This window comes from Phalacrocorax aristotelis, chromosome 1 (genome assembly GCF_949628215.1).
Source record: "Phalacrocorax aristotelis chromosome 1, bGulAri2.1, whole genome shotgun sequence".
Classification (NCBI taxonomy): domain Eukaryota; kingdom Metazoa; phylum Chordata; class Aves; order Suliformes; family Phalacrocoracidae; genus Phalacrocorax; species Phalacrocorax aristotelis.
In genome coordinates, this window is record NC_134276.1 from 111690065 (window position 1) to 111714687 (window position 24623).

Genomic DNA, 24623 nt, shown 5'->3' on the forward strand with positions numbered 1-24623 from the left:
ACTACCACTAGCCCAGTCGCCATGAGCATTTTGGTGACTTGAGAAATGAATGAAATGGGTGTGAATTTAGTCTGTACTGTTGCTTTTCTTGTATGACAGACCATTGGCTTTGTAGCTACTTATATAAAGAGTAGCTTAATAGATGAAATCAACTTTGGTCTTGATGTGAAGCTAATAGATTAAAATTGGAGGAGCATGAAGTGCAATAAATGAAAAGTCTTCTCCTTGAAATGTGAAAGGTGGTGGCCTAGAAGGACGAGAAAGTGAATTTCCAAATGCCTTTTTCTGTCAAGATATGTGTATGTATACATGCATAGAGCACATTACCCTTAGGGTAAGGATCGCATAGTGGCTTTGTGGAAATGTAGTGAAAAAGAATGGAATGTTGACTCTTTGTTTTAGTTTGCCTTTCTTCTTGCTGCTGTGTCTCTATAGCAAATCTATTTCTTTGATTAATAAAAATTCTTGCATCTGATTATTTTTTCAGGGTCATTTGGCTATAGGATCAACCAGGCTAAATTGAAAATAATAATAAGTATTTTGTTTATAAGCTATCAGTGTAGCTGTAACTATGTGGTACATCGGATCTCTGAGGAAACTTAGGAGGAAGTCAGCATGTTACAGCACATACATGAAACTTGTTGGCGGTGTGAGAAACAGTCTGACTTAGAACACTGTTGGTGCTGAACTTGTCAAATTGAATGAGGGACTGTCATCTTTTACACTTTGCAAAAGAGTAGTCTTGAAGGTGATTCTCAGGTAAAGTTTCGTCCAACATATCTGAATTGAATTCCAAAAAGGAAAGTGGAAGAGCAGAGTGTCTTCAGACACCTAAAGTCCAGATTCCTTTTTTTTTTTTCCCTCTATTTTTGCTAACTTTACTCACTTTCTTTCACTACTTTGATTAGGAACTAAGTACACAAATTCTTAAGACAGGAAGGGGAGTATAAAAGCAAGCAGCGAATATCTTTCAATGCATGCGCTGCATCTGGACATCTACGTAACTGGAGCTTCTGCTCGCCTTTTTGTGGCAAAGTGTTTCCTCTAGCAGCTTCCTTTTGCGCAGCTCCGTTATGAGGCTGGGCTTCATGTGTTCAGTGTCCTGACCTCTATAGTCGTTAGAAATGACTAATGCAGCAATGGTTCACATAAAGGTAGTTATGAACGCAAGGGTGTTCTTCATAGATTTGTGATAAACTTCACAGGTAAAGTCACCAATTATTATGACTAGGAAACACCATTTGGGGCTGTCACTTTCTGGCACAGAGACAGTGTCTGCATCTGCCAGAAGAGAGGCAGTGGAGTCAAGTTTTTGGTTTTGCTTATTCTTTCTAAATGGGAGTATCCTTTTAGAAGAGTTGGAGGTGCTTAGCTGGGTTATGAAGGAGGGAGTCTGCTGTGGTCTGTGATTGATTTCTTTTGTATTTCTTCCTCCTCTTAAGCACACATTGAAGGAAATAACTTGCAGCATGACAGCTGAAGGTACACCCAGCCATCGCAGGAATGCCCCCTCTAGAACACAGCCTCAGCTGTTCTCTTTGACGATTGGCATAGTCTGTGCTGCCCACATCTCAAACCCTTTCTTGTGCACAGATTGCTTAATTAAGATAGAATGAGGTAAACATCAGTTTTGTGATAAAAATCAGTACTGAAGAGGAAGAACTAGTCCTATTATGACCTGAGGAGGGGTTTTGAATTGGGCTGTATAAGATGGAAGGTTGAATTCTTTATGGGAGAAAGCCATTTTCAAAGGATTTAACATTGCCTGTAATTCTCTGTAGAATGTACTGATTTGAGTTTTGAACGTTGTCAACAAACCTTTGTGTACAAGAAAATGAATATTTTGGATTTTCATTTTTTGCTACTAATTTTGTTATACTTTGCTAACCATTAATCAAAAGTTAGTCATATCTGTTCTCTTCTCTGACTTAAGTCCCCCTAAAGATTCAGAAGCACCTGAGCTTTGGTGTTCTTTTTGATACTGTTATTATAAATTTTTTAACACTAGTGGGGTTTTGTGTGCTTCTTCTGAGAATAAACAATGAAGTAAGTTGGTAGACTCGTATGGAAAGTATCACATGTCTCTAGTCAATGTATGAAGTTTGCTTTTTAGTCCCATATACTGTGAAATTTTTCATCTTTAATAGTGATTTCATCCTTCTTTAATGTTGTGCATGGGGTCATGGTCTAGAGATACTTTTTTACTGTAAATTCTGTTAGATTTTAAATGTCTTTATTCTCCCTTCTATTGACAAAAAATACATCTTTCTCTTCTGAATGTGCTCTGAGTTCACTTGTGCTTAGGTGTACATTGTCTGGCTTTCTGTGTATTGGCAGTACAGATTATGGATACCTTAGCCATACTGGTAATAGAATCTGGTACCCACTGAAAGAGTCCATTTGTGCAGCAGTGGCATAACACCTTATTGTTACGGCAAGCCTTAGTTTAATGACCTGAGTGTTAGTAAAACAGAAGTCCAAATGTGGATTCACTCCATAGAATCAATCCTTATTCCTTTTCCTGTAACTTTTGGAATAAATGAGACATTGACAATAATTTAAAATATGTATTGCGTAGGACATAATTAAGATACTGATGTTAAATTGCTTTTCTGTGACTTAGCAGAACTGCTGATCACAAAATTTCACTAACCTGCAGAAGCTGACATACCTCCTATTTAAGGAGCGCGGTCCAACTGTACTAATGTGGCAGCTCCACTCAAAGGATTTTCAGGATCCATGCTAGAAAAGATGATTTGTGCTAGCATTTAAAGGGGACTTACAAGAAAGATGGGGACAAACTTTTTAGTAGGGCCTCTTGCAATAGGACGAGGGGTAATGGTTTTAAACTAAAAGAAGGTAGGTGTAGACTAGATACAAGCAAGATATTTGTTACAGTAAGGGCCGTGAAACACTGGCACAGGTTGCCCAGAGAGGTGGTAGATGCCCCATCCCTGGAAACATTCAAGGTGAGGTTGGATGTGGCTCTGAGGAACCTGATCTAGTTGAAGATGTGCCTGCTCACTGCAGGTGGGTTGGACTAGAGGACCTTTAAGGGTTCCTTCCAACCCAAGCTATTCTATGATTCTAATGAATTGGGAGAGCTGACTTCATTTTTATGAGAAGCAATGTAGAGGCACGAACTACTGTGGTGTGTTTGTTGCAGAAAAAGCTGTTTGTCAGGCTAATATAATCTGATTAAATATGCAGTAATGAACTATATCTGAATGATTGATGTTGAAATTAGGAGTGCTGGACTTTGGTTTTCTGTTGGGTGACACTGTTCTTGCTTTTACTCATGTCTACAATTTGTTAATAGCTGTATTGAGGAGGGTAAGAAATAAATTTGGCTAGTGTTGTGATACCATTGAATTTTTTGGCACGTGTTCAGTGGAGGTTTTGGATGCTGTGACTTGTCTTACTGAAACTGCACTACACGGTAAAGGCTGTAATGGAAGGTTGGCACTGGGACTTTCTCCAGGGTGGTGGACCCAGCACAAATCTCTTCCACATACTTTACTTCTATAGGGTCTCCCCTCCACCAGCACCTCTCTTTTTCTTATTCCAGGACTTGAGTGACAGGCCAAGGCTTTGTTGGAGAAGGTGGTGGACAGTGTTCAGGCTCTGCTGCTTCCCTGCCCCAGGCAGTGGGAAGGGAAAGTATAAAGGGAAGTATAAAGGGAAAACGGAAGGACAGTGTGTTGAAATAGCTGCACGGGAAAGTACAGGGCAAGGCTCAAAAGTTGCTATTGGAGAGAGAACAAAATTAGTGTTGTAGAAACTTCAGTATTACGAATCCTTAGTATCGATACTTAGTCCTGATAGTTGTGGAGGCTTAACAATGGCATATTCGTCATCAGCATTGTAAAGTGAAAAATAGTATTCTGGGGGGCAATTTAAAGAAGGTGCTTTCGGTTGTGTTACTTTTCAGTGATAGAGGGATTAATTTATTTACTTAATCCTTAGCACTGTAAAAAAATATAAGTGGAAAAACTTATTTCAACTTACACAGTTAAGTGGAAAAACTTAACCACATTCTTTCCAAGGTATGCTGCACTCAGGCTGAGCCCCTGGAGCGCACTCAGAGATAATCCAGGGTTTCAGACCCCTGGTTAGATACACTATGTAGAAATGCTGGAGCTGTTCAACTCTCGGTAACCATGTAGCCAGGGTTGTGATGCAGTGTTGGTAGGAATTTAGCGATGCTACAAATAGGTTAGAAAGTACATCTGCAGATAAAAGATGATGGACCCCAAAATGCAAGGTGAAGAAAAGGATGAATGCAGGGAGAAGAAAAAGGGAAATGGACCTGTAATGATTTCTCAGTCACTGGTGTTTGCAATGCACTTTCAGGTGTGTGTCTGCCTAAATTGTATTTGTGTGTGTGTGTATATGCATGCAATCCACTGCAGATTTCTAAAGTGCATTTGACTTGGTATTTCCACGTAAAAATAGAGCTCATGAATGAATTCAGACACTTCGAACAGTTAAAGTTGCCAACTGTTGTACTGGAAATTTGTGAACGAAGGAATACTTCTCATGTTTCAGTTGTGGGTTTTGTTTGTTTGTTTTGGGTTTGGTTTTTTTTTTCTTCTGTTTCTATACCTGGGCTGTTTCTGGAAAAGGGATACAAAGCATACTTATAAAACGACAAAGAACTGTTAACCAATGGATGGTAAGACACAATGCTTTTTGGATGTTGAGTCTGGCAGATGAAAGGATGGGAGACAGTAGCCATGAGTGGAATCTGGAAGCACACTGGGATCTAGAAGCAAATGTAAATAGAAAGATTATTGGAACAAGGAAAAGATTGTCATGCATGTATGTATGAGATCCTCCTTTAAGCCTATTCTGCACGTGGAATGGATTTGATAATGCCTTAGAGGTGTATATCTGTAGTCCAACTCTGTTTTTAGCTTTGAAAATCTGTTATCAGACAAAACAGTATCAGATGTGTATAGATGTTCATATTTTCTCTTCTTTGACAATTTTTGTGGCATTAAGAGTAACTTATGAGAATTCTTTGTGAAACCTAAAGATGAAATCAATTATTCTTTCTTCCCTCTCTCCTTTTCTTTTTCTCTAGGATCCCGTCTCCGCCAGGAGGACTTTCCACCACGGATTGTCGAGCATCCTTCAGATGTGATAGTCTCTAAAGGAGAGCCAACAACTCTGAACTGTAAAGCTGAAGGACGGCCAACTCCTACTATTGAGTGGTATAAGGATGGAGAACGAGTGGAAACGGACAAGGATGATCCGCGCTCACACCGCATGCTGCTGCCCAGCGGATCTTTATTTTTCTTACGTATTGTGCATGGACGCAGGAGTAAACCTGATGAAGGAAGTTATGTTTGCGTTGCAAGGAACTATCTTGGAGAAGCTGTGAGTCGCAATGCATCTCTGGAAGTGGCATGTGAGTGGTTTTATATGATTAGCACTGTGTAAAACTTTATAGTCGCTTTTATGCTGTCATATGGCACTTGCACGCAGTCAGCAGTCTGGGATATAACAAATGTAGATAAGTATGGCATTTTGTCATCAGCTATAGCTCTTAGTCAAGGCATTTCTACATGCGTTTATACAGTAGCAGTGACCATACAGAATACATGATTTATACTGTAGCAAGGTTCTAGCCGGTGTATAATCATGATTGGCACAAACATGGACAAAGGCTAATCTTCCTCTAAAGAATAATCTCATTTTAAATTCTGACTAAAGTTGGTTATACTGAAACTAATGTGGAAAAATACCTATCATTTAATATAAGGTACGCTGTCTGTTTCTCTTTATCTAGTCATCTGTTACCTCAACAGAAACAGTCGGCTTCTAGTTGACTCATGTTCTGTACTGCTGGAAACCTCAATATATACTCCTCTATCATAAAGTCGATACAGGTCTCATTAATTATGTGAATGGCAAGTGAAATTGTTGGCCATTTCTCATATCATCCAGCACAGTCTTATTCTTTATCAATTCTCTTTGTCTTAACAGAGAAGTCATCATGGTGCTTTCAGAGACCACCTGGCATGTATGATCTGCTTCCAGTAGAGTTAGTAGAGGCATTGATTATATTCTCATAACAAACAAGCTCATCATACATGAAATACAATGCATTTTATATTATTTTTGCTGCTTAGTTATTCAGAATATCAACTAAGGGTATCGGTGTATTTTCACATAAAGTGTATAGATTTATAAATGCTCTTTTCTTGCTGAACTTAGTTTTTCCTCCACAGTTCTTTATATGGCAGTAGTTTCACTAAAACGCGTTTGACTGAAGTAGGGCTTTAGCACAAACTTGCGTTGCTTAGTTGATAAAGAATCGATTTTAAGTAAACATTAGAAGGTATGTTGGTTTAAAGGTGGTGGGGAGCACAGAAGAGAAATCTTTATTCATCATGCAGTCTACAGACTTTTATAGCTAATGTTATGTGATTTTGAGGCTTCAGTCTTCTCAAACGTTGCAGAAAATGCCATTTTTGAAATACTTAGGTGGTGGTATAGGCCAAGTAGAACAGATTTGTTCACTACCTTTCACTTGTCAAAACCTAGACTCAGAACTAGAACTGTTTCAAAGAAAAAATGAAAACAGTTTTCACACACAGTCAAGGCATGAGTAAATGTGTATCTGCAAATAAAGAATTGGAAGGTATTTAAGAATCAAGAAGATCAGCTTAAGGAAGGCTGAAATCTGGGTGAGTGACTCTAGACATACTTACTGGATTATTTCTGTCTTTGTACATGCGGTTTTTAAACTGTTGAGAAATACTTTGAGAGAGGCATAAACACTTTGAAATCTTTACTGCAATCGTTTTGAGATTCAGACATCTGGTGAAGTTTAGAAGATCATTCAAGTTATACCTGGAGTCATTAAAGTGACTGATAATTTTGAAATTTAAAGGCGCTATGTTTCATCGGTTTTCACTGATCCCTACTTCAGTGACTGCTGAGACACTCTTGTTACAATATCCCCAGTCTCTGGAGTAACTGTTTTAACCACTGTAGCTGGTGGCAGGTCATGCATGAACTGTATGTAAAGATAGTAGAAGACTTGAAAAATAATAAAAGCATGTTTCATTGTCAGAGCTATTTTAGAGCAGGATCCTAGAAGGTGAAACCTGACATCTGAAACCACAGCCAAAATTTTTGCAATAACAACGTGCACCTGACACCAGATTATTTTACTTTTTTCATAGCTTTGAAATTTAACTGGCTGAGTCCCCCAATTAAATGGTTTAGCATTCTAATACAGGCACTCCTGTTCTACTTCAACAGTTCTTTGTCTTTCCTTGAGACATACAGTGGCGGTGATTACAGGAAGGTCTTCATCGAAGAAAAAAATGTAAATAATATGTACATTGCTTGCTTACTTAATTTTGCAGATTCTGCTGGTTTTACATTCACTGGTTTTAAAAGCACATGGCAATGCTCAACATGTATATCAAAGGCATCTTCTGAAGAATGATAGCAAAACTACTTGGTTGCCCTTAGTTTTGAGACAGTTTTTAATATGATTTTTGGTTCTAAAATCAAGTTTTCAAGTGACTTCAGAGAACAGTTATTTTAAGGCTTTTAACTGTTTTTCTGATGTCAGCATTTCTGGACCGAAGATGGTCAGGTCTGTAGTGTCCATTTGCCCACTAGGGAAATGAGTTGTTGCTGACAGCCTGTTGTCATCAGTGACTCATCATTCACCTGTTCTCAACTGCTGCTGAAAACTGCTGAGTTGCTAGGATAGTGCAGCCCTGTCTGCAGGAGCCCGGACAGCCACATGTGATCGGGTCCTACTTGTGCTATCTGTAATGGTGTTGAAAACTCCTCTTTCCACACTAAGCCAAGCTGTTTTCATCACCAGAAAAAGGATTGGTTGTCCTTTGCTGACAACAGAGTTTTGGATTATTATCTGACTGTAGGTGGCCTCAAATTGTGCCGTTAGAGACAAACTGCTGCTTTTTACAGGTTTAAAATTCTTGAGACTGGTGTTTTAGGGAAAGAAGTAGTTACTGGCATCTGACAATTTAATAAGCAATGTTCACTGCCAACTTTTGGTTTATGAAGAAATATTTATTGGTTTTATGTACCTGTTAAGTGTGTTCATGCTTATGCATTCAGATGATAAACAGCATTAATTGTGGTTCATTCTCTTCTATTTCCCTTTTTCCCCCCCTCCCATCCATGGGTACCTGCTACAAAAGCACTGGGACTGAAAATCTGATGTATCTATGTGTAAAGACAGAAGGAAAATTCTTAAGTGAAATTCAGTTGGGGCATACAGTGATTCAGAGCATAGAGTGGCCCATTTTGAATGAAATAATTTTGCCCCTTGTGGTTTTTTTTTTGTTTTGTTGTGTTTTGGTTTGGTTTTTTGGGTGATTTTATGCAAGTTGCTGAAGTCCCTAAGCACTTTTGGCTCAAGTAGCGGTTAAAACCTGTCCCAAATATGGTGAATTTAGGTACCAGCCTATACAAAGCATTTAAGTATGCTTTTAAAGCCATGCCTATTCAGAACATGTGCATACTGTCAAGGGCAGATATTTTTGTGCTGATCTATGTCCTCAGAAAAATTTCTCTGTGTCCATGAAACTGTGAAGAACTGTGATTTAGGAAGTTACTTAGAAAACATTATTAACATATGGAATGTGCTTCTAGAATGTTTTTTGGTTTAATTTAGAAAGTCTTTATTCCAGAAGACATTTAGGAAGAAATAGGAGTTTGTATTTGAAGGCACATTTCAAGATTAATGTGTCTTATTCTATTTAATTCTTTTAATGCATTAATCCATGGTGTGCTTTGTGTGGGTTATGTTTTTCAGTAGGAGCTTCCTCAGAAGGAAAAAATAATGCTAATGCTAGCAGCAAAACCATTCTTCCACTGTATATGTGGCAAATTCTGATGTAGTATTTGTATGTTTTATGGTTAAATAATTACAAATAAATGTTCTAGTCCTAAAACAACTACAAAGAATCGTATTCAAAAGAGTAAAGCGTCTTTCTCTTGGTTTTGTGTATTTTTAATTGAAATTGAGCAAGAGCTGGCATTATTAGAACTATGCTCAGATTTTCTTGGGAGGATTTTAGAAAGGGAAATAGGCTTGAAAGAGTTTGATCTTTTATGAAACTGCTTTCTTATTTGAAAGCCAGAAGTTTTAAAATAAAAGCACAGTTTTTCACAATGTATGAATTGACATGATTGAACTTACATAGTGGAGTTTTCCAATGGGAATATCGGGAGACACATTTGCAATAGCAACTGTAGCTAGGATTTCAGTTGCAAGCACTGGGGCACCACATGTAAGCAAGAGAAAGAGCATGAGGGTCCTCGCACTGACTCAGGCTGCCTCTGATGTAGCCTGAGTCAGTGGCAGCCCCCAGAGAGAGCAGCTGTAGCCCCAGGTGTTAAATATGTGACAGCAGCTTGATCTATCGACCACTGTAAGAGGGGGCTTTGGCTTAAATGAAAATTCATGAAAAATTGATGAAGTCCCCAGATTATTTTTTTTCCGTTTTCCTTTTCCAGTGCTGTGCCAATGCAGCAAGAGAGATTAAATGAGGTGTTGAACGCTTTAGTGGCAAGGAGGTTGTGGTTCAAAGGTCAGGGGTCAAGGGAGGGAAAAAAGACCAATTTTCTACCTTACTTTCCTTTAAAAGAAAACATGAGGCTTTTCAGATTAGCTGGGATTTGATGCCATTTTAATATAAGACTAAAGCAGGGGAATATTCACAAATAGGATTCTTTTCTGCATGGGTTGGCAAAGGGTAGGAGTGTGTGGGTTGGTGCTAATAGAAAACAGTGGAAGACTCTGAGTCATAATTCAATTGGAGAACCAGAAATAGATTGAATTTTGTAATGGCAGTATAAATTTGGGCTTCCATCTTTCTGAGTCTGTGCTTGAACTGAAGTCATTTGGAGAAAGAAGAGGTCTTGCATTATTTATATGTCACAGATTGCTTGAATAGCAGGCTTTGGAACACTCTCCAAACATAATGATCCTATTTATGTTAGATCCAAAACCGAATTATGTTTTTATCTGTAACAAAAGAGGTTATAGTAGTACACTGAGTTTAGTGTGAAGAGTCACAGGTGTATTCCAAAGCAAGCATAAACCACATCTTAAACACAGATGACAGTAATTTTACAAATAAAACAGACATGTTTTAATGTTCAGTGAATAAAAGCTGAGTGGTATAAACTATATGCTATGCAATCATCTCTGTACCATAATGTTAATGACTATTTGCTGGAGTATGTGCACAAGGCTGCAATATGTTCATAATAATGGAGTGAATAATTTAATTTGAGAGATTCAAGGTAAAGACCACCTGTAAAATAAGATAAAAAAGAACAATGCGTATATGACTGTAAAATGGGTGGATGATTTTTCTCATCTAGTTTCTGTTCAGCATATGACTTAAATATAAGAATTGTTATTAATTCTGTTACTGATATTTTCAAAGTCTGATTTGCTTTGGGGTTACTTTCACAAGTGGAGGGTACATCTTGTTCATTTACTTACAGCCCTCTCTCCCTCAACCTTCTCAATAGAGTGTAAAAAGCTTCCTGTCTGAGCTGGCAGTCTTTTGCTCTCATCAAGACAGAAGTAATTATTGTAGAAACTGAAATGCTGGAGACTGTGGTCCTGTGGACGAGCCGTATCAGGACATTGAAAAGCATCATGGTTGGTTTTTTTTTTTTTTAACTTTACATTCCTCTAAGAAGGAATATGACAAACCACGGCTATTATCACAGCACACTTAATGAAAATAAAATTTGCCTTGTAGAAGAAAATACATAAAATCGTATTTGATTATCTAATCACGGAAAAGGCAGATTTCATAAGATGGGGGGAACACTTCAAACCTCTGTACTTCTGAAGCTTGCAAAAAGCAATTTCTTTTGATTAGGAGAAAGCCATTGGGAATACCATCATTAGAAATCATTACATAATACAACATTTCTGTATAGGGCATAATTTAATTCTTACTATTAGAAATTAAAGAGGCTAATAAATACCAGTGAGTAAAGCCATATCAGATAAATCAAGACCTGGTTGATGTCTCATTGGAAAGTTTCTTTTTGAGCAGTTCAGCTTTTAGCTGAGTGTGTGTTTCTACTGCTTCTGAATTAATTTCAGATAAGAAATGTAGGTATTTGAGAGGGCATGATTTTTGTACCGGTAGCCAGAGTCAACTAGAATTTTTATGATAGAGGTGCTCTTCACCGGGATGAACTAAACTATATCTCCTGTTGTTAACACATTTCTCACAAACTGTTTAAGAGTGTGCTTCAGCATAGGTGCCTTCAACGTGGACAAAACTAGTACTTCCTGTCATTGTCTACTAGGATTTAGACAGGTGACTGCATTGTTACGTCTCCATTTCTTATCCTTTGAGCTGCACTTGGATGTGCAGATTTAAATGTTTAGTTCAAGGCTAAAAATTCTGATGAGTCCTCACATTTAAGAGCTATCACACTGATGGTAGATCCAAAGATATTTAACATTATTTCAGTCATAATATCAAGCTGTACAGTGCCTGTAGGTTTCTCCAGAGCTTGTTATTTTTCTCCATTTTCTTTTTCTTGCTCTTTTCATACCGTGGTCATCTTATAATAGATTTTTATTTTTGGTAGGTGTTCACAGCACAATGAGCTCTAGAGATACGCAGGTTCACACAAAACAAGCAGGCTTGGGTTCCAGAAGATTGATTGTTGTGAGCACATAAGTTCAGCTGGTTATGTGTGCTGAGAAGGGTACACTGGCCCAGTGAAAAGTTTCCTTAACAGCTGGAAGTTGGTTCCACTCTGTGAATTAATTCCTTCAGAATTGGTTAGTATGTCTTTGCAATGCACTCTCTTTCACGGTGTTGTCATACAGTCTAGTATCATCCCCAGTGTTTCTGTAGTAGAAATAGTTTCTCACATCCAGAAATGGTTAGAGTAGCTTTCTGTAGGATCTCTAATTTATTCCTTGAATTCTTCTCCTCAGGATCTACCCTTTTCCCCACCTAAAAGAGACCTTCCAGTGTTACATTTTTAGAAGTCGTTTGCAGTGTGCTTGATCTCATTCTGCTTCTAATAATTTCTTGCATATTTCCTCATTTGATTTTTATTGGCTTCCTTCTTCCCCTTGCCTTATGTTTTTAAAAATAAAATTCTGCTGTTTGTATATCTTTGAATGCTCTACCTGATAAAACATTGAAAGCTAAGGAACTACTGATGACTTTACAGAACAGAAACCTTGAAAGAGATCAGCTATTGGGTGATCTGTTAGCGTACGTGTGGTCATGTACTGATTTTTTGTTGTTGTTGTTGACATTTCTCTGATTTTTAGTTCAGCTGGGAAATAAAGGAGAACAAGATAACACTGCATTTTTTACAACTCTGTTCCCTTTGATCAGGAGCCTATAAGCGTTATCTGAAAGTTAATTGAAATACCAGGTATTGTTGGCATATGCTTCAGAAGTGCTATTCTGTGATGTCAGGCTAAAAAAAAAAAATGCTCATTTGAAGCAGTACTTCAGACCATTCCTTTGCAAATGTTGCATAATCTCAACTCTAACAAAGTTCATTACTATGGTAATTAACAGTGATTATTAGGGGGAGATTGGTGGGTGTTATATATATATGTGTGTATGTCTTATATACCCACACATATGTGTGTATATATATACACTCATATGTATGTATACACGTTTTCTTCTGATTATCATTATATTTGAGGACACCAGAACCTTATCCTCCTTCCTTTTTTTTTCCCCCCTGTCTTTGTTCAGATATCTTCTTCTCCCTGTTCCTGTTCTTAGAGGACTAAAATTTAGTCATGGCTTTGGTGATACTTCCACTTCAAATGCTACCACAGATGTTATACCTCAAATAAGTTTCTAATATTTGAAATTTATGTGGGAAATGAAGTGGTGGTTTTGTTCCACTCCTCTAGCTTGGATTTTTAAAGTGGCCATGTTAATATATACTGATACTTTGGAAATGGTTTCATCACATTAGAGGAGGGATGCGTACACAGTCACTTTCTGCTGTCTCATAGATCTGTCTGCCACCGTACAAAAGGATGTAGAGATGTAAAGAACTGGATCACTGAGTCCCCTGTATTCTACGCAGCTGCATTATGTAATTCCATTCAGAAACATTTCAAGTTGCAGTTTTCAAAGCAATTTGTTTGCTTTCCCTTCATCCCTGAGCTCACTCTGTTCCCCGTTTCTGTTGGAAGCGTGTCTTGGAACATAAGTGTTCCAATGGTGAGAAAAATAGTTCTAATGTTTCCTGTGTAAACATAATTATGCTTTATTTATGCTTGTTCTTGTGATCTGGTTTTCCTTTAGTGTAGTTGTTTTCTCTCCTTTGTACTTACAGACCACAGTGATGTCACTTCTCATCTCTGCTATTGTTAAGTTAAACAAGAGAAGCTCATGTCTTCTCTTCGAAAATATTTGCTTGAGCCTAGTAGTCATTCTTCACCTGTTCTAGTCTGCCTCCATTTTTGAATACATAGGTTGGTAGATTGCATATAATATTTCAAGACTTCCATGCTGTGCATTATGAACTAATGTTAATAACTACCTTCACTGTTCCCTTATCTATCACTCCTGTGATTATGTTTAACTTTGGTAGATCATAGTCATTCTATGGTAATCTGATGCAGGTCTTTCTCTTCCTCTATAATTTGTAACAGATGAGTGTCTACTTTACAGTAGAATTCCCTGTGATCAGTTTGAAAGCATATGACTTCGCACTTCTTATTATTCCACTTCATCCAGTGTCTCCTAAACTAGTCTTCAATGTCTTCCAGTTCTTCCTGTTTAATATGATCCTTGTGTTGAGTCCTGCTGGGCTTGTTGCCTAATCTTGTATGCCAAAGTAGAAGGTGGCCTTGGCGTTCAATTTGGCAATTTCTTAATCCACCTGCATCTTGCTGGAGGACTTTGCTTCTACTAATTGGACTTGAACCTGCCTCTTGCCTGCCCCATATGCAAAATCATTTGATGAAATAAATGGGAAAGAAACAAGTTTCTGTCAGCCTATGAACAGAATACGAACCTAGCAAGGCTGAGCCACGTGAACATTGCTTGTAGGAAGGAAATAGTTTCACTGACTCTCATTCTGCTTCTGTTGCAGTCACAAAACACCAATCCATACGTGAGTATCTGAGGAAAGCATTCCCAATTTAAGCGGATAAGGTGAGCAGCAAGCTTGCAAAAGAACTTACATGGGTTGATCTAAAAAATAATTCAGAAGATCACAACATATGCAAAAAGTTCCCCATCTGCTGTATACATGCACACACACAAGTATAATTTAGAAGAACGTAGGCATGGAAAAAGAACAAAAGAATTCATCGCAACCCCCTGACTTCAACTTTTGCAATTAATTATTCAGTGCTATATGTAGTGTACTTGGTGACTGACAGTATTATAAAACCATAAAGCTGACAGATAATAGGATGTTCTCTTTGTATTTTAGCAGCGACAGATATTAAATGGAGCTTTATCTGTGGTTAGAATGTTAGAATTCCTTTGTTTTGTCCAGAAGAGCACTCTTGAGGCAGTTATAGAAAATATCTTAGTTTTTATTTTATATGGAAGAAAGAAGTTAGTGTCCTCAGGACAGCTTTCAATTTATTTCCATGATAGATGCAAGTTCTTCATAGGTTTTACATGCACATATAGCCTTTGGAATATGCAGTTTATGAGCTGTTAGTGTGAAGAGACATTTTGGTTGCAACATGGTCACACAGTGGTTTTGAGAATAGTACGTTTTTATTCTTTCTTAGTTTGAAAACTGAGACTGCGATCTCAGTTTTCAGGAGACCTTTACTCTTTTACACTGAAGGCAGTGGCATAATCTCCTACTGGATCACACCAGTTGGTCTGTCTAGTCCAGTGGTCTATCTTGGACAGTGACGAAGAAAGGCACTGTTTAGGAGAACACATGAGCCTAAATACTTTAAGTGGTTCATTCCCCTCATGGATTCTGGGGAGGTACGATTGTTTTTCTTGGTTGCAATCAGAAAAAGGCACAAGTAGTGGAAAACCTGTAGTAGTTGACAGCATCTGGTATGAGTGAAACAGTCGCCTTAGTTGCTGAGATATTTGTTACCTTTACTGCAAGGTTGTCATAATAAAAGAGGTGTGTACATAGAGTTAAGAGTTCCCATTCTTTCTCTACACCTCACTTTTCTCTTGAAGTATTGAATATTTAGCATGTTTTAAATCAAGTTGATAACAAAGGCCATATAAGAGCATAGTTTGGGTATAAATGAGAAGTTACTGAAGCAAATGGGAAAGTTAAGTGAACCTTTCAAGGTATGTCAGGATAGCTTTTTCTTCTAGCAAAAAACATCTTGGTTGCTGAAAAGTAAATGGCCAAAAAATGTAATTTGAAATTATTTTTGGAAAGTATTTGCCTTTGTGTTCCATCTACATTGTTTCTAACTCTGTCTTGTCATTTTTAGGTATTTTATATTTCAAATTTAGGATCATGTCTTCCTCAAGTAGTCTAATTCTTGGGTTGATTAAATTATATTCAGTCTTTGGATTGTTGGGGAGGAGATAAGTAGCCTGCAGTTTGGACACTCAGCTGGGAAATGTCATTTAGGTCACTCTAGGTGCCACAGACACATACATTAGAGCCCCTATTCATTCAGTTAGCATATATACAATTCTTTTTCTGCTGTAGAAGAAACTTCATTACCTGATTCAAACCTGTAAATTCCACTCCTAGAAATGCATGCCTAAAAGTCAGCCGTGGCAATACTGAACATCAGTCATGTTTTCTTTGAGATTCAGAGCCATCTGTTCAAGGTCATGTGTCATGTTGATTGCAGAACCATGAGCAGAAGCCAAATCTTTTGACTGGTAGTATATCGTAAGAATGCGAGTGATATTCTTCATATTATTTGCCTCCCTCTGCCTACTATAAAAAACAGGTGACTTTCTTCATGCCTTTGTTCAGATTGTGTTCCCATATGAGCAACATCTGATTCTGAATGTATTAGTTCCTGTAACTTTTGGACTTTTTAATAGATCTTATATGTATTATGTAAACTTTGAATCTATCAACCTTATTGAAGGATGAGGAAACACCCCACCCTTCAGGAGCACTTAATATAAATAAACTTTTCAGAAAGTGGGCCATAGGGACAGAAATTGCAGAAATCCAAACAAAAAAGATTTCTTTTGTCTCCAAGAGATTGACATCTTACAAAAACAAACCAAAAAGAAAACCAGCCAACCAAAAAAAAAGCCCAAAGCACCAACACCACCACCTTAGCCCCCACTCAAAACAAAAAAAAAGGCAAATAGAAAGAACCAGCAAAAAAAAATTAGTGGGGGTGGTACAGTTCAATCTGCAAATTGTAGAATTACTTTTTTTCACACCAGTGTCATTAGTCTAAATGATATCTCCACTGAAGCCCATGCTATTACATTTGTTGTGAAACTGGAAATGGGGAGATGGGACAGAGCCTTGGATTTTTTAATCTGGATTTTTTTATCAAATAACTTGGCCAGATTGTAAGGACTTGTTTTTAGCTGCTAGGAAAAAAGCTTGTCTCTGACTATTCTTTGTATACTTCGCTTGCTAGTTTTGCCATTCATCAAAATATTTTGACTGGTTATCATAAATACACTGTGCATATGTGCAGATCTGGATTTATATGTCACTTTTCTCATTATACACCCGCATACTGAACAAATGAGAACTTGGTTTCTGTTGAATTAAACCCCTTTCACAGTTGTTTTATTCCAGTGTTGCAGATGTGCTTAAAGATTGTTTAAAAAGGCTAATTTTCATCTTGGAAATAATTTCACTTTGCAGAATGGTTCTTTACAAGGAATTGATGGAAAAAGTAGAAGTTAAGAGCTATGAGAACGGAACAGTTTTCTATCAGCATGTCATCAAGTTCCTAACAGTGACATACAGAACTGGTGAACAAACAGGATATAGTATGCAATATATATATTAATAACGTATATTTGCCAAAGTCATGGGAATATGAACTTTCAAATTATATTGAAGTATTGGCAATATTGTTTAGGACCTGTACAATATACAGCTATTTAACTATCAGATATATATTTTTATATTATAATTATATATATGTAAATATATGTGTATATATTTCCATATATAACATACTACCTATAAACATACATCCTCTAAAAAGTAAGCTATAACATCGATGTACATTAAAATCCTAAGTAATGGACAGTGTAGTGGTTTTAGCGTCATCTGTCACTGTCTGTGCTTCAAAGAAGCTTCTTTGTCAGGCACAGTGTGCACAATACAACTGTGGTATAAAATGTATGTATTTCCATCCAGTCTCACTGTATACTAGAGCCAGTCTATGGCACTATGTATTCTTTTTGCTCCTCTTCCATTAGTCCAGTATATATGCAAATAGTTACAGAAGAAATATTAAATTGATAATTTTTTCAGATTTTAGTGGTCTCTTCAGCCTTCATGCTTCTGCTGTGATATCTAGCAGATATTTAGGAAAAAAAAATATTTTTTCTTCTTTTTCTAAGAAGTAGACTAAAAACAGACCTAAGAACCCAAGGAGCAGTGTAAGTAAGGAGCAGTACTTGTTTCCATACATAGCATCAACTGTAGGGAAAATGTGCATGCTTGTGCCAGTAGTTTTTCCTTCGCCTATCCCAAACTCCTCAGTTGAGGTGACCTCTGAAGTGCCTGCTGCAGTGAGTGATGGAGTTAATGAGATCCAGCGACACCATGACCCTGACCCCCTCGTGGCCTTGGTTTCACTCATCCATCTTCCTAGCCCCACAGGCTGTGATGTGCTGTGTGGAGACAGGATTAAACAAGTGTGAATAAACAAGTTCAAAGCTTTCTGTCATGGCTGCCAACACAGAACATCAGGAAAAAGAGACATTAGTAACCCAATGCTGGGGAGACATGTTGCTTTGCCATAAGAACACCTGGGGAAAGCACCACTTTCTATGTGATCAGACTTTTTGCATGCCAGGAAAAGTTTGCGAAGACTTCTTTGAAGGGTGCAAGATTTGGCCTGCCATTCTTAGTCATGAAGCTGGCAGCAGTCAGACCAGAGGTAGAACACATCATCCAGAAAGGTGCTGAAAAAACTCCCATGAAAACAGCACCCTTGTATTGTGTGTTATCTGGGCTTTGATTCATCAGAAGTGATTGGACGGGTTTTTTGTGGTTTTAACCTAACCTATTTACATGAAAAAACAGTCTGAGACATACTGCCAAGGTTTTTCTCTTAAGGAAAATCTTACAGGAGGAGTTTTGTACCTTGTCTAAGCAAAACATTTTTGCTTGGTGGGTAAGGTGCTGAGATAAGATATGCTTTTCTGCTTGTGACAGTGGTTTAGGTAGCGTCTGTCTTCTCTTTGTCAAGACACTCTCTTTACCCTGTGGTACTTTCTGATCAGTTGACTAGTCGGTGATTAAATACATTCATTTAGTTCAATGGGTCAGAGCTGTTGTGGTGGGTAGAAAATTACTGATGTTTTATCAGTTTCATCACCTCTGACATCTGGCCTTAGCATAGTTCATCATCTGAGAATTCATAACACTTTTGCCTGAGCAATAACATGCTCAGCTACCTGTGCGGTCATGGATCTAGATACCGAGAATGTTGTGTTCAGGATTGATAGGACAGATGTCACAGAAATTAGGAGGACATCATCTTTTTTGGTGATAAAAACACCCATTAGTACCAACTGCTGAAGGGTGTGCTAGGGTCAGTAGCAAGCTTAGTAAGTTACAAAGCTGTAGTTCACCAATATTTGTCTTTTCCTGGAGTGTTTCAAGAAATAAAAGTACTTTTCAGAATTGGAGGAGCTTTGGCTTTAGAATACCTGGACACAATGAGGCAGAAAATATTTAATGAGTTTTGAAGTCTGAAACTAGCAAATTCATACTGAAATGGGTATCTTTTTCGTTCCTTTTACACAGTAAAACTTATTATTACTGACTGACAGCCTAGTTAAAATTAGGGGTTTTTTTCTAGAGTCCAATCTTTAAATTACTGTGAGTAAGCCCAGTTGAAGATGGTGCATTACTGTACTTTTAGGTCATAAAAATCAAAGACTACTTATATTGAAATTTGTGACAAAAAAGAAGGATGTAACGAGAAATCTAGTGAATGAAGAGGAAGGACCACTTTATACACCTGAGCATTGTCAAGGTTAGCAAAGTGACAGTGACTGTCATGGTGGGAAAATTACTCCTCCAAAAACTCCTCTAATATTTGGGATCCATTTTCTCAGTGGTTTCTGTTGTTCTTGCAATTTTTGTTTGTATCTTATTAAACTAAAGAGATTTCCACTCTTCCTCTTGTGGGAGTATTACTCTGCTAGTTTGTCTACTTGATCACTAAACAGAAGATCCCTCAAATATCTCTGACTTCATAGAGATTCGGGGAACACTCATGCCTTCTGTATTCTGATCTTTGGAGTGTGAATTGGTGTTTTATCCATGTTTATTTCTCCATGCTTTCTTGTAGCATTATCTATCCCCATAGCACCTTCCCACCGTATTTCTACAAATGCTTTTCAAGTGTGGGGCACAGGGTGTTAAACAGTTCGAGATTGCATATGTGTTCAATATAAATTCAGCAGTTCTTGTATCGGTTAATTATTTTCTTCCACAGAAAAAAAAATTGCTGCAATGTGGGAATGGCTAGTCAAACAAACTCCTGAGCTTTAGCCTGTGAATTTACTGAATAATTCTTGTGTTTCTCATTTGAGTTATGCACTTCACCAAGGGAGTTGATTTTTCTACTAGGTGTGCTACCTGTTGTGTACAAATAATAAGAGAGGAGGAAGATGAGAGAAAGAATGGTAAATGACTGGAATGAAAAAGAAAGGGCAAAGATTTTTTTAAAAACACTTTTTGTTCTTCAGCAGTTAAGGCCCTATGGTAAGATTTTTCTTTTTCTGGCTTTACTGGAGCATCTTCTGATTAATTTTTTTTCTTTAGCATTTCAGAGAGGAAAAACAACTAAAGCTGTTGTTTCTTCCTGATGGCATATTCTTATTTTCAGTAAACACTCAAAATATAAAACAAGTTTAGAGCCCCTGGATAAAAGGGAGATACCCTCCCCTGTTATTGAAATAACTTAATGAATGGAGCTATGTTGGAAGACAGCCATTATAGAACACCTGCTATGTTCTTCTTGTTTGTTAGGTATCTTAGTTCACTGGAGAGATGCTTGCAATGTAGTTGCATTTATTTACTTTAATTTAAGGATGGTGCTACCCTGTAACTTTGAGTTTACTAGCTTTCCCTGATAATGGATACATCTTGAACATTAAGTGATACTTAAATGTCACTTTACGGGGTTTGAATAGTCATCTCTATGATGACTGCATGTTATGACATGCAGTGGTCTTCCACAGTGGAACTGGACATTAAGTTTGGCTCAAGTTACTGCTGCTGAAGTGGAACCCAGTGACAGAGTGGGTATTTAAAAGCAGCACAAAGGGGTGTAATATGAGTGTGCTATCCTACTGTTGCCATCTCAAGTATAGCATTTTCTTTGGGGATATACTTGAAAATGGTATATTCAACACGCTGTAGGTGACTTGCAGAGAATCATCATTAAAACTGCTGAAAAGTTTATATTGCACCTTAAGTCCACTTATTTATAAATTGATGAGTTGATGGTGCTCTTATCCTAAGGACTTTATGTTCACAATATTTTGTGTACGTACAAAGACTAATCTTGGTGTCAGAAAGTGACATACGAAGCTCAGTCCTTCCAGCAGATGCTTGATTTAAAGCAGGTGAAAATGTGCAAGTGATTTCGATCTAATTTCAGTAAGAACTTAAAGGAAATAAAGGAAGAAATTAAAGGAAATTAGAGGAAATGAAAAGTTATTTATGAATGTTAGAAATAGCAACAGCTTCTTAGCACAAATATCAGCTATATATCATGTACTGTAAAAGAGTATAAAAGGATAAATGGACATGATTGCTTCAGAAATGAGTCAAACAAATGTCACTTCCAAATTGCTGTATATTCAGGAAAATTGCGAAATTTAACAGGGGAAAAAATAAATTCCCAAAGAACCAGTATCAAACATGTGCTTCCTGTCCCCCGCCCCTTCCTATCTTAAGTTTCCTATGTTGCGAGTGACTTGTGAAGCAAATTTATCTAATATTCTTTTGGGATGTGGACCTCAGAGATCCAACTGTGCATAATAATGTATGTGAACGAAGCGAAATCTAACATTAGTAAAGAAATTTCAAGTTTCTTTATTATCATCATTCTTTGTCTTGCAAAGTAGTCCAGACAATGCAGCCAGAATGGGGTTTTGCTGTATGTGGCTTTGAGTAAATACGGCTTTTAATCTATAGCCCACCGGACTTCATAAAAGATGATGAGAGGGAGTTTTTTAAAGTGTTGTTGTCATCATTTAAAGTGTAATAAAGCTTCTATGTTGGCATTATACTATGTATTAACAAATGGCTTTATAGAAGCAAAATTGTTTTGTTTACTTCTGTAGTGGGCTAATAGTCATGTTTAATGTTAAAAGAGTCATAACACTTAATCCTTACAGTTCTTAATATAGTGAGTTTTATTTCTGGGAGGCTTAAGAGCCTATTTCTTTTCCTTTCTACTTTTTTAGGTCTTTCAATTACCTAATTCCTATGCGTCTTTGATATCATAAACAATACTAGGGTCCATTTAATGTAGCAGTTCCATAAAGACATCTTTTTAATTCCAAATAGTTTACAGAGATGACATTTGAAACCTTTAATGTCATGTGCAGCCAAAGGCAAAAGGTGCTTTGAGAGGATTTAAAATGATTGATTTTTTCTTTTTTTTTCCAAGAGGATTAGACTACAGTTTTATTACTAGCACCAAAATAAAAGTCAGACCCAAAACTTACAGTCAGTGCTTGTATCAGTTAACCAATGAATGGATCTTGTTCAAGCTCTTAAGTTCTTTCACGGGTCCAAAATGCTGTCACTATGTAACTAAAGCTGAGTTAAAGCTTTCTAGAAACAGACTGCAGAAACAAAATTTCTTCTTTGTATTCAGTTTGTAAAGTCCATTGTATAAAGTATTTGCTAGTATAGATTTTGCTTTCTTCCTTTTAGTTAATATTTCTTCCAGGTTTTGGTGAGAATGGATGAAAAAGTGTTATGGTTTCAGTTCTTTCTTCTGCTACAGACTTCTACATATTACTGCTCCTGTTTTACAAATTGTTAGCCAGTACTACTATATCTCAGAAGAGTTTGTGAGGCTAAGTATACTGCTGATGTGAAATGCTAAAATAATGCTAGTACGGTAGCTGGCTGTTGGACATTATGTTCCTGTTAACATATGAGCGCTGTTTACCCATTGGATACGATCAGTGTTTAACCGTGTGTGCAGCTTTGTACACAAGTTGCTCTTTAGCCCAGAGAGACTTCATGTGCATATGGCTGCTGATTTTCTTACTTGTCTGCAAAGGTACCTTAGTTTCAACTGCCTGCTTGATTTTTCTTTTGATAAGTGTTTTGAATATATTGAGAGGGGAAAAATGATGAGGCGGCGTTAATCTAGAGGGGATTATCCCAAAGTGTGGAAGAATATATGCAGTATTTGAAATGACTTTTAACCCAAGTTTGACATTTGACTTGCTTTAGAGTTGATAATATCCTTTTGAGGTCTCTGCCTAATAATCAACCTCATTAATTCTTGTGAGTTCTCTTGTTTCTTTTTATTGACACATAAGATGTATTATTTTAGAAAATGAATTCCAGTTCTTTGTCACAATTCCCCGTTACAAAAATGAAGTAAGGTTAAACTACACACACACTTATAATATGACAATAGTTCTGCTCTTTCACTGGGGGAAGCATGCAGGAATTATCAAGTTAGACCCTAGAATTTGCATCAATTGTTGTGATGTCAAAGCTGCCATATTAATATTCTTAGTTTTCCATTTCAGTGGTTAAGTATAATACAGATCAATCTAACGAGGTTTTAGGTACAGTAAGTACTTCTTGCTTTTACAGCTCTGTGGTCCTGAGTCAAAAATAAGCTTCTTAAAAACATATAGTCATAACTGATAAAAACTTGTAGCTTTAAATAAAAAGGGAGTTTAATCAGGAAGGAAATTAAAGTACATAAGAATTGTCCAGTTTCTTTAAAACTGAACACGCTATCTTTGTATTGAGAAATAGTTTTTAAATCTTTATAAATGTATAGAGTTTGTTTTTACCCAGTTTTTAGGTGGCCTTCGGTGGGCCTAAGAATGAAAACTGTTGTTTCAAAAGAGAACTACTTTTAACAGTTATTGGGGTAGATGATGCTCATTGCTCTAATACCAAGGTGTATCAACATATTATCCCACCTAAAGACTGAGAGGAAAACATAAGAGAGCTTCCTAGAAATAAATGCAGTGCTTAGATTGTTAGATTCAGAGCTGCAAAAACAAAACCCTCTCAAATTTATGGCAGGAGTGTGACATTTTTTTATATTAGTCTAACCCAAGGCTTTTTTAGGGTACTAATATTACCAGCATTGAAGTATAATTAAAAAAAAATCTTGCGATCTCTCAACATGATAGTGCAATGGTCTGGTGAAAGAATGTCACAACCACGTCTGATGGATTTAAATTGAATATTGGTGGCCTGTATTTTGTATTTTCTAACTCTTTGCCACCTTACTGGTCCTCAGGCTGGTATAAGCCTGCATTGCTTGCATTCTATATATGCAACACAGGCAATCGTGGACTCTTGTGGTGGTCACCAGCCAGGAGACACAGGAAATTGTGTATGCAGAAATGGTGGAGTTTTTAAAATTAAATCTGAAAAGGAATCAGCAACAGAGAATCAAGCCCCGTCTCCTAAATGTAAACTATGAGCAGTTTTGATTAATAAACTGGCCTATCTTTCTAATTTACTAACTTTTAAGATATTTAACGGCTTTATTTCATTATGAGTCCCTGTGGAGATGCTTTTGAACAGAAGAAATTGTAGTTTTTAGACAGCACATGCGTATTGATTATATTTTTTAAAAAATATTTTTCCCTGTTTTCTTTAGAGCTTTATCAGGGTTCTAGTGTGGAAGAGAATTACTTTGCTGCTACACATTTTTATTAGGGAATAACATACTATTAGTTTATTTTAAGCTGTTTACCATTTTTAAAGACTCTTTCCTAAACTTTATTTCAGTAAGAGGCAGGTGTGTAAAGGTAAACCAGAAGTTATCTTGGCTCCTTAGGCCATGTTTGTTTGAAAACTAATACAGTCTGATTTCTAACAACTGACACTTTTTTCCATAGCATCTTTGAAATGAACTAGCCTAGCAAATTTACTTTTGGATTAAGGTTCAGTTAAAGAAAACTTAGAAGTGCATAAAAGCAGGAAGGAGGGTGATTTGTGCTTCTGGTTTTCTGTTTCTGCTGTTTCTGAGTTCTGGTTGGCATGCATGTTTGAGCGGCGCTCACAGCTCCTGTCATGCCAGATCTAGGTTGCTTATAGAAATATCAAGTCCTGTTTTGCACCCTGTTTGCTGGGGTGCTTAAGTATGTGTGGGTGTCAAATCTTAGGTTTCAAGCCACTGTTTCAATAGCCAGGGTTAGCAGAAGCAAAAGCAAAAAGCAGGGCACCTTCAGTTGTTACGTAAT

The 24623-nt window shown here is 37.2% G+C and overlaps 1 protein-coding gene across 10 annotated transcripts in view; it reads left to right on the plus strand.

Moving 5' to 3' along the window:
* ROBO2 (roundabout guidance receptor 2) overlaps window positions 1–24623 on the plus strand; it is a 472649-nt gene that overhangs the window by 41640 nt on the left and 406386 nt on the right. For all 10 annotated transcript variants that reach the window (XM_075102036.1, XM_075102044.1, XM_075102078.1 and 7 more), the window contains exon 2: window positions 5087–5413. In XM_075102036.1, coding sequence (XP_074958137.1) covers window positions 5087–5413 — 327 coding nt within the window. The remainder of the gene's footprint in view (window positions 1–5086; window positions 5414–24623) is intronic.